Below are 10817 nucleotides of genomic sequence, written 5' to 3'. Positions count from 1 at the left end.
CCTCCGTAGGCCAACTGCCTGATTACCGCAGTGCACTTTTGAATAGGTGTGTGGCCGGGTATGCCAGCTGCATCGTGCCTGAAGAGGAAATACAGATATCGATGCTCCAAGGCGTTAACAATACGCATAAACAGGGCTTTGCTCATCCTAAAACGGCGCCTAAAAAGGTTGGCGTTGAACCGCGGCTCCTGTGCGAAGTAGTCTTCGTATAGGCGCTGATGTGCAGCTACGTGATCACGTTCAATGACTGTTCGGCGGTGGCCAACTGGTCGTGGTCGAGGTCGAGGTACCGCCGGCTGCAAGGCCCTTTGCATCAGCCGATCAATCTCATGGTTCGTATAGGCCTCTAACGCTTCGTTCATTCGACTTTCGTACTCCTCAGCATCCCCAACACTACCACCACTACTACCACCAACGTTGCTCATTTCCCGTTGTTAATCTTGTACAGAAATTAAGATAGAGAGAGTACTCGTTAAAACAAGTGGTGCGAATGAAAATGACGTGCAAAGCGCGTATATATAGTATTTCAAAAATTTAAAAAAATAAAAATAAAATATCACTCGCCGATCGCCCGCCGGTCCGCAGCCTGCAATGGTGGCGAGCGGACCGGCGAGCGTATCGCCCCGCGCTAGCGGATCGGTGTGCACTCGCCGATTTTTCGCCGAAATGGCGCTCGCCGGTTACAATGGTTCGGCGAGCGCCGGAGATCAGCTAGCCGGTCCGCTCGCCACCATTGTGGATGCTCTTAAGCATTATGCTCTTTATCTTGTAGGTGGATTTGAACGTTGTCACTAATCGTGATCTCACCCCTACCTACATCAATAAGAGCTTTGGATGTGGCTAGAAAATCTGTGCCTAAGATTAGAGGTACATTCTTATCTACTTTCATATCAAGAACAATGAAGTCGGCAGTGAAAATAAAATCATCTACCTTTACCAACACATCCTCGATCATGCCCACCATCTTGATTGCAGAGTTATCGGCCAACCTTAAGATCACATCCGATGTTTTGAGTGGCCCGATGTTGAGCTTTTCATAGTACTTTGGTGGCATGATGTTTATGCTCGCTCCTAGATCGCAGAGAGCCTTGTCAACCATTCCTTGCCCAATTGAGCACCTAATGATGAACTGGCCGGGATCTCTTTGCTTCAAGGCCTTCTCCCTTTGAATGATTTCGCTGCAGTGATGATGCAACTTAAGGTCGGCTTTGGTAAGCTTCTTCTTCTTCAACACGGCCACCCTTAGTAGCTTAGTGTACCTAGGAATTTCCTACAACGAATCGACGAGAGGGATGTTAGTATGAACCTTACTAAACATGTTAAAGAAATGCTTGAATTGCTCTTCAAGCTAAAACTTCCTCTTTGGCTGGAAAGGGAGTACAATCCCGTTGTGCCGCATGAGTCCATCTTTGGCGGGTGCTTCTGCCTGTTCGGCAGCTGCCCGCTGCGGCGTGTGCAGCAGTCCGCTGGGCGTAGGGCAGACTCCAGAATTCGCCCCGGAGTTGCTGACATCGCCCATTTTCTTCTTTGCAACCCACTTTTTGTTGATGTCGGCCACTCGTGCTGCTGCCTTTGCCTTCTCCTCCGCTATCTTTTGTTGGACTTGGTCCATTTGATTCTTGATATTGGTGACGGCGGTGTCAATGGTGTTAATTTCGGCCTCGAGGTTGTTCAACCTTGCTTCAACGACCCCAATCTTGGTATCATTGGTCTTTCTGTCTTGCACTTGCACTTCCCAAATCTTCATTATCCCTTGGTCATACTTCTCCTCCTTCTTTACGGTCTCAACTACCCCACCTTTGCTCACATTAAATCCTACAGGAGGTTGCAAGAAATTGTTGTTAGAATAGGAAAGGTTGGGATGAGGACGGTTCCCATTATAATTATTGAAATTACCGCCCCCTGGCCAAAGTGATAATTGTTGTTATTGTAAGGCCTATTGGGACCGCCTCCTTGTTGTACATAGTTGACATCCTCGGTGGGAGCGGGAGAAGTGTCGGGTTTGGTGACCCCTATGACGAAGGCCGGTGGAACCGGATCCTCTCTTCTTGACGTGTCCATTTGATCAACCCGTACTCTAAGCTCGGCCAATTCCTTAGCAAAAGAATTATCTTCGGCCTCCTTGATGGCTGCTGCCCTTCGCGAGCTATGTCTCTCCTTTGACCACCCTCTGTTGTTGATGCCAAACTCCTCTATCACTGCCATGGCTTCCGGTCCACTCTTCAGCAGAAACCCTCCGTTGGCCCCTGAATCCAACATAGCACAGATTTGTTCATTAAAACTGTTATAAAGTATGCCTATCTGATGGTCCTCGGTGAAACCATGGTTGGGACACTTGCGGAAGAGGCCTTTTAAATGAGCAACGGCCTCGTAGAGAGGCTCGTCGTGGCCTTTAATGAACTTGAAGATCTCGCTCTTCAACTTTAGAATGGTGTCCGGTGGATAGTACTTATCGAGGAATGCTGCCACTATATGTTTCCACGTGGAAACTTACTCTGTAGGTAGACACTCAAACCACTCTTTAGCAGAATCGACTAACGAAAAGGGAAAGTGTCTTACCCTAATGGTTTCATCGTCGACACAATTTAATTTCAGAGTGTTTGCAATCTCAACAAACTTCGAGAGGTGGCGGTTTGCATCTTCTGTAGCCTTACCTGCAAAAGGATGTTGCTCAACCCTTTGTATAAGGGGTATTCGCAGCTCAAAATTATTAGCATCTACACGAGGGGCTTCGGGAAAAGTAATCATGTTCCCGTGATTAAACATATGCATAACAGGAACAATCTCCCTATTTCTCTTTTCTTGTTACTCTCGGGTAGTCTTTTCATCCATCAACTGCTTTACTAAGGCCTGCAGCTTTTCCAACTCAACTATAGACTCATCCTCATTGTATTCCGATCACTTCTTATTCTCCTACGTGCCCTTTCAAGTTCGAGATCGAGTGGCTCTAATATGTTCTTCCCAGAACGCGTTCGCATACACAACCTAAAAAAGACAAAAACAAAATATAAACTAAAAATTAAAAACGGAAAGCAATTAAAATCTAAATTAGCAAATTCGTCCGTTTGAAGATATCAATCACAAAAGTGAATGTAATCCCCAACAAATATAAATACCTGCAAGTATACAGAGTAAGAATAGTATAGCTAAAGGTTAGTACCGGATATCGATCACGGGGAAAACAATCACAGACTGTCTATCTCCTATTAAGCTTCATTCACCATTTGGAAAACCAAAGGTTTGGAGATTTTGTAAACTAAAAACAATTTGAAAGCAAATAAACAACTAATTGCAAATAATTATAGAGATAAAATATGAGAGATAAGAGAATTCTAGGGATGTGCGTTCACAGTTATGGTTATACAAATTCCAACTACAACACTCTAGCACAGTTTATACTTTGATAGAAGCTACAATACCCGTAGCTTCTGGATCATTTGGAGCGGTCGCTGCGCACTCTCCAGCGGTCGCTGGGCGTGTTCTTTGTTTCAGCACAACTTTCTCCGGAGCAGACTGCTACTGGCTCAGCGATCGTTGGGCCCCAGCGGCCGCTATATGGGTTGCAGCGGACCGTTGGGCGTCTCGAATGCTCCAGATTTCCAACTTTAACTTTTTGTTGTCTTTTAAGGCTCAAATATGCACATTTCTCACAAAAAATGTCAAAATACCAAAATATACAAAATATGTAAAATATGGACATGAATTGTGATTTTGACATTAAAAACAAACCAAATAAATGCCTTAAAACAGTGCAAAATCCAAGCGTATCACCTGCCTCGCATAATCTGTCCTGAAGTTAGGAGTCACGTTGATGTAATTTTTCATGTAAGACGTGATCCTTTCTTTGGCAGTGTTGAACGGTGCAAGGAGCATGGTCTTGCAATACCTCGCCCCCATAATTTGCAGAATCCCCACACTAACTCCTTGAAGAGCAGTAGTCATTAAATTGGTTGGGTTACCCAAATAAGTCTCCATGTGTCTCATCAGGAATACTATCAAGTCATTAGTGTTGTGGGTTGTCTCCCAGGACAAGTCTAGCAGGTGCATTCTACGCTCCTTGATTATGACTTATGACAGTTTGTGGAGTCCCTTCGACTTTAGATAAAAACAGAAATCTGCAAAAATAAGTCAGGATAATGTAAGCTCTTTATGTAAGCCTGGAAATCATATGTAAATAATGTCAAGAACAAAATGCATTACAAGCCGGAATGCCAATTTAAACACAATTTCAAAGGGAATGCTCACACAACATCTTTACCCTACTCTGCCAATGCAAATTTGAATAAGAGCAAGAACAAAGACAAACCACAAAAACACACTGACATGTTATTATCACCACGAAATCTAGAACAGGTCAGAGACGGGGAACAATGTCAACAGCGAGTTTCATCACCCACGGGAAACATATCAGTGGATCATTTCAACAGCTCAGAGACAATATAAATTCAATAGTTTTTCCACATTCATTTATATGTAAAAGTAATTGTGACAACAACATTGCTACCCAAAATCAGCCAACCATGATTTTCCTTTTCAGCACACCTCTAGTTTTTCATTAGCAAACGTTATTCATCAGCACACCGTCTATCTCCATATCACTAAGATGATAAACGGTGCAAAAAACCATAAGCAATGTCAATGAGAACACCAATAAAACGAAAAAAACAACAACACACTGACATCTTAATACCACCACGAAAAAAATTGCAGCCATCATCTACAAGTTTTCAGTCAACATCAACATCAAAATGTTAGTTAAGTACTCAGTCTCTATACACAATGTCAACCGCCAATATCAACAAAAATTTGAACAAAAAAGTAAAATGTCAATTATTAAATGCAATCACAAACTGGACCGACAACATGGTTAACTAATTTCAAAAGGAACTGAGATTGAAGTACCGGAACCGAAACCGAAACCGAATTGGCCTCGGTTCGGTTTGGTTCCTAATCAAACAGGGTTGGTTCAGTTCTGCTTAACCGAACTGAAACCGAAATTTAAAAAAAATAATAACTTTGCAGTTCATATGTATCGATCCTTGGACATTGCATAGGAAAAATGCTACCCTAGCCACCACTTGCGCTATATTGTATTTTTTCTGTTTATGGTTGTGGAAAGAATTATGTATCCACTTTGTTTTAGAAATTAAAAAAATAAAAACAACTTATTTATAAAATGCTTAATCCAACAAAACAAAAAAAGTTTACGACGTGTTAAATCCAAAAATTGAAATATTTTAAAAAGTAAACAACTCCAAGCTCAAAGCTTTCAAAACAACAAGGTCAATCAATCAAAGTATACAACTTACTTAAAATATGCTTAATCCAAAAGTTGAAATATTGATGTGTAATTTTAGGTCTTTCTTAGTCAATATAGATTCGCACTCAAGTTCACAAAATTATCCCTAATATTACCACTTCACTGCAAGAGTACAACTTCGTGTGTAGTAATTTAAGGTGTCGATCCACATGGAATGTAAGTTTGTTTAACTCTAAATAAAAAACAGTAAACATGAAGGTTTTTTGTTTGAAGATTGTTATCTCAAAATAATGAAAATAAGGTTGAATTCAAACTAACACAAGTGAGACAATTGTTACTCCAAACACCTGTACACAAGACAAGGATTTATCCTACGCATTCAATTCTATGTCTCATACGTTCGGGACAATTTAAAATAAATCAACATGCAAGCACTAAACATGCTAAACATCAACTAGTCAAAGAATAATTAAACACTTACTCTTTAAACCAATTTCAATAATCCTAAGAACCCTACGGAAACGCGAGATTCAAAGTACAATTGCAATTAAGATCAAAATCCATTATCAAGTTGTCAACCAAACAATTCCAATTGATAATTAATTACTACCACAATCCATCTCAATTCAAGCTAAAGAGGCATTAAATCAATACTATAGAACTATCACTAAAGATGCACCTAAAGTAATAAATTCATTCAATCAAATAAGTAGTAATAACGAACATCAGATAAAAACGAGCATAGAATACATCACGAAATCAAAAGGTCATACTGCGTGTTTGGAGTAACACAAGATTCTTAGCCTAACATAACAAGAACAACGATAAATGGAGATAAAACCCTAGAAAGCATAGAGCAAATTTGGAGTAGATGATGGCTGGAATTTTCTCCTTTCTTTTCTCTCTTCGTCTTCTCATGCTGAATTCCTCTAGAATCGCTCTTCTCCTCAATTGCTCAATGGAAGTATCTGTATTTCTTTCTGTTTCTCTCTGCAGTTTTCTCTGATGCGGCGCTGCCTTTGACTCCCCCCTTTTCTTTCTGCCCAAGTAAGTCACGCCTCCAACATCCAAACCCTCAAGTACTTTATTTTTTTAATTAATTGATAGGCCCACATGTATAGTTTGCTGCCAAAAACAAATAAAACTCAAAATTAGTCTTCCAATATTTAAACTTTGTACCACGCGTAATCCACTCTACATGTAAATATCAATTAATATATAAATATATCAATTAATATATAATAATCAAACTTCAATATTTAATTGATAGATTATATTCATATAAAAATTAGGAGAAATCTTTGAGTAGAATTAACATTATTTGATTTACATCAACACTAAGTTTTGCTGAAACTAGAACTGGTAAGGTCTCATCTTTCCCCTAGAATGCGTACTTGACATTGTTTGGGAGTGGTTTCAACTCTAGCTTGGGAGGCACTTCAATAGATGGTCTCAAATCTGTAACACATGTGTCAATCATAACTAGTTTCTCAGAGCTCGATTGATCAACTTGTTCTCCATCCATGTCATCAATACTCATCTTAAACGTGGAGCCACAGTCTCTTTCTAGACTTCCCTTTTCAAACACACTTCCTTCAATTCTAGCAGAATAGCACGACTTATCAAAGATGCATTTGTCTAAGACATCAACTCGAAAACATGCATTTGCATCAGTAGGATGTTTCATCGCCTTCTCAACATTGATGGTCAGTTGCTCAACATTAATTCTGAATGTAACAGAGTTATCCTTTGCTCCAAGCAATACATATCTCATTGCAAGAAATGGTCTACCAAACAAAATTGGCACTTCTTTATCTTCGGGCATGTCGAGCCCAATAAAATCAATGGGAATGATGAACTTATCGATTTTAAGCAAGACATCCTCAACAATTCCAGTGGACTTCACTATGGAGTGATCAGCCAATTGTAGAGTGATGTCGATAGGCTTCATTCTTTTCTCCAAACCAATGGCACGAGCAGTTTTCAATGCCATCAGTGAGATCCGTGAACCTTGGTCCAATAAACACTTTGTGAAAATCGTGTTACCAATTTCACATGGTATGATTCCTGATATCAAATGTGAGCAATTCATGCTCAATGCCACAATCCCCTCCTCCTGAAGTTTCTCCTTGTTCGCCATCATGTCTTTGAAGAACTTTGAAAATTTCGGGAAATTGGGGAAAAGATCCACCAATGAGATGTCTACATTCACCTTTCTAATCACATTCATCATCCACTCAAAACTCTTTTCTTGTCTCATCCGCTTCTTTCTTGTGAATAGATATGGAGGCGGTGGCATGTCGTTAGGAATACTGGACTTGCTTTCCTTAGTTTCTGTCTCTTTGACCTTTTTGTCATTTTCTCCTACTGTAAGTCTTCCATTTAACTTTGATTCATCGCCCTGTTCCTTGTTGTCGGATGCAGCCTGTTCTTGACCATGTTGGACATCTTGCACCAACGAGGGACTTCCCTTACATGTCTCGCCCGCCCCTGCGTTCGAGGAATGCAAGCCTAACATCTCGCCGGCCCCTGCATGCGAGATGCCAGAAGTACCTTGGTCGTCCATTAAAGGCATTGAATCCAAATTTCTTTCGCCTCTTAGGGTGACTGCGTTGCAATGTTCATTGCTCTTGGGATTGGGCACTGTATCACTTGGAATGGTGTCGGGAGCTCTTGTACGAGAAGTTGTAGCAATCTGCCCTATTTATGTTTCCAAATTCCCCATAGAAGCCTCGAGCTATCCAAACTTCTCGATTGATTTCTCTTTGTAGAAGTCATTCTCTTTTTGACTCTTCGCCATGAAAGAGAATATCTGTCCCATCTGATCTTCTAGTGTGGGTTTGTTATCAAAACCAGGGGGTTGGGAGTTGTTTCGCCATTGGTTCCCACCATTATTACTTGACCCAGCTTGGTTCCAATTCCTTTGTTGTTGAGGCTTCCAGTTCTGATGATTGTTATTGAATTGACCCCTTTGGCTAAAATCTTGGCGGTTATTGCCTATGTAATTCATAGCTTCAACTGATTCTTGGGATTAGATCAGTTGGCATTGATCTGTGTGATTCCCACCTTGACACAGTCCACATTTAACCATTGCAACAATTTGAGGCTGTGGGTTCAGCTGCATGGAAGATACTACTTTAACCACCGATGTCATTTGGGTGCTAATATTGGCTAGTTGTGCCTCAACCGCTCTCATTCTTTCAGATTCTACTGAAGCTCCGAAGGTATCTCCTTTCTTCTCAACCACTCTTCTTGGATTGTACCAGTTTCTTTGATTATCTGCTAGTTTTTGAAACAAGATCCTCACTTCATCATGTGTCTTATTATCAAGATCTCCACCGGTACTTGCATTTACAAGTTTTACCAAGGCTAGTTTAAGCCTTGGTAAAATTTGACAAGATCACGGCCAGGAGCAAGATCATGGCTGGGACACTTTCTCAACATCTCAGTAAACCTTTTCCATGCTTCAGCAAAAGATTCATCACCTTGCTGCCGAAAAGATGTGATGGTGAAAGAACCTAAGGTGCGGAGGTGTCGTTCAAGTGAGGATATATCCTACTGATCAGGATAGAAATCCTAACTAACCTAGACCTTGGTTTCAAAGATTCCTCAACCCACTTCTACTGATCAGTATAGTGGTGGTAAGGGTCGAATCCCACAGAGATGGTGCGTTCTTAAACTACCGCGGTGACAATCGGAAAATTTGGTTAGCTACCGCGCTGGGTTGAGTTCCTACCTAGGCTGGAACTTAAAGGAGGTGTTCTACTGGTCAGACGGTAAGGAAAACATTTGGAATGTAACTGTGTACGTGGAATGGGGAGACAATTTTGTAACAGAAAATATTTGGAAGGTACGGGTTCCTATTTCGGGCTAAACAGAATATTCAGAGTGTAGTGGAAGTTTTGTGACTGGACTGACAGGGCTTAACTAAAAGTGAAGGACAAAAGCAAAAGCATCTTGAAAAGTAAGTGGTCCCCTCCAATTGAAATAGACATCATCTTCGTCAACAAACACTTCCAAAATTCAGATAACAATTCCAGATTCAACACGGAAAAAACTCAGATTAACAGCTTACAAACACAGATCCAAAACTAAGAAATCAAATCCGAAATCAAACACTGAAACTGGACTTCTGCATACTGGTCAACATGAAAGAACGATTCAGAAATTAAAACTAAGCTTTGCATGCAACGACCTAACTTCCGAACAAACAGTACTTGTTTATCTATCCTAAAGAAATTTGTTACGTAAATGGAATTGAGAGAATCAGCACTTTAAACACCAAGAAACCTTAGATCTAAGCTAACTAGGCAAGGGAATAAAGAAACACCACAACAAACGAAACGGAAATCAACTTCATAGCATAAACACGTTCGGATCTTCAACAAAGTATTTCAAAAGCAGAAAATATCCCAAGGTAAACAAGATCCAACGTAAGGAAAGCGAGAAATTTAAAACTACGAAAGCAACGTAAAAGTGTTTTGCCACTCCGGGCGATGAGACTCTAAACTACGATCTTGCTGGCTGGAATGGACGATGACTGGAATTCTGGGAACATCTGAACGTCAAGTGATCATGGCTACGGCGAGGCAAGAAGCGGGACACGGCTGAAAGACTGAAACTACCGAGAGAACTTTCTACCTAAAGATGGTGTTGAATGAGTGAATCCCCTCTCCTCTCCAATTTGGCTTCCTTTTATAGGGAGGCTACCCTTGATTTTAGGGTAAATCCTCGTTGCAATTTGACTTCTTTGCCCTTAATTGTGGGTAATCCGTCCCAGCTATCCGTCTTCTTCATCTCAAGCCGTTTTAGCACGAATACTGATCAGTATGAGATCATGCTGGCGCCTTCTTCACCTGAACATTCCGAAACTTCCCTACTGGCTAGAATGCTTAACCTGCACACTTTAAACAACTGTTTTGCAAATATAATCAATTAAGCACATCATACTGACCCGTAACCAAGGCCTAGAATACGACTTATCAAACTGCTCACACTTACCACAGGCTTGTCCTCAAGCGTGAAGAACAAACAAAGAAAAGAATAAGTCGAATTCTAGCCTGATTACTCCCCTGACCGACTCTACCTAACCTAGACTCTAAACTATGACGCAAAGAAAAACACAAACAAACACAGAGAAACATAAACACATAGAAAAAAAACTGAAAACACATAGATCGGGCTATATTTTCAACCATCCCTCTCCTCTGGATCAGGTGCAATCCGGCCTTAGACAGCCTTGAACTATTGCCACCCCCCTTTTCTCTTCCAGCTAGTATATCTGTTTGTCAAGATCGCCCATACTTTCGGCCCAACACTAGGTTCGCTCAGTCACTCATACCTCATCAGGAATGTTAGGACTGCATTCTCTCATTATGCTCACCACAATTGCTTCGGACTTAGATTCCACGAGCGGCTACTGAAGGACTTATAGGCTTGTAACGGGGCTGTTGGCTTGTAATGTTTTCGGTGGACGTTCCTAAGGCTCTAAGGTTCAAAAATTTCTATTTTTATTTATGCGGGGGAACTGTGTATGTTAGGCTTCTGATCAGTTGCT

The 10817-nt window shown here is 41.0% G+C and overlaps 2 protein-coding genes across 2 annotated transcripts; both read right to left on the bottom strand.

The window, feature by feature from the left end:
- Positions 1-745: 745 nt before the first annotated feature.
- LOC121760495 lies at positions 746-2748 on the bottom strand. The gene is made up of 4 exons (XM_042156153.1): positions 2655-2748; positions 1947-2468; positions 1382-1815; positions 746-1270 (listed from the first exon to the last, which is right to left on the bottom strand). The coding sequence occupies exons 1-4, from the start codon at positions 2746-2748 to the stop codon at positions 746-748; spliced, it is 1575 nt and encodes a 524-aa protein (XP_042012087.1).
- A 3893-nt stretch (positions 2749-6641) lies between these two features.
- Positions 6642-7826, bottom strand: LOC121760494. Its single transcript, XM_042156152.1, has one exon. It carries the CDS (start codon positions 7824-7826, stop codon positions 6642-6644), a length of 1185 nt encoding a protein of 394 aa, XP_042012086.1.
- Between the last annotated feature and the right edge of the window lie 2991 nt (positions 7827-10817).

The sequence above is a fragment of the Salvia splendens genome, chromosome 13 (assembly GCF_004379255.2).
Source record: "Salvia splendens isolate huo1 chromosome 13, SspV2, whole genome shotgun sequence".
Taxonomy (NCBI): Eukaryota; Viridiplantae; Streptophyta; class Magnoliopsida; order Lamiales; family Lamiaceae; genus Salvia; species Salvia splendens.
This window is presented reverse-complemented; position numbering and strand designations above follow the sequence as displayed.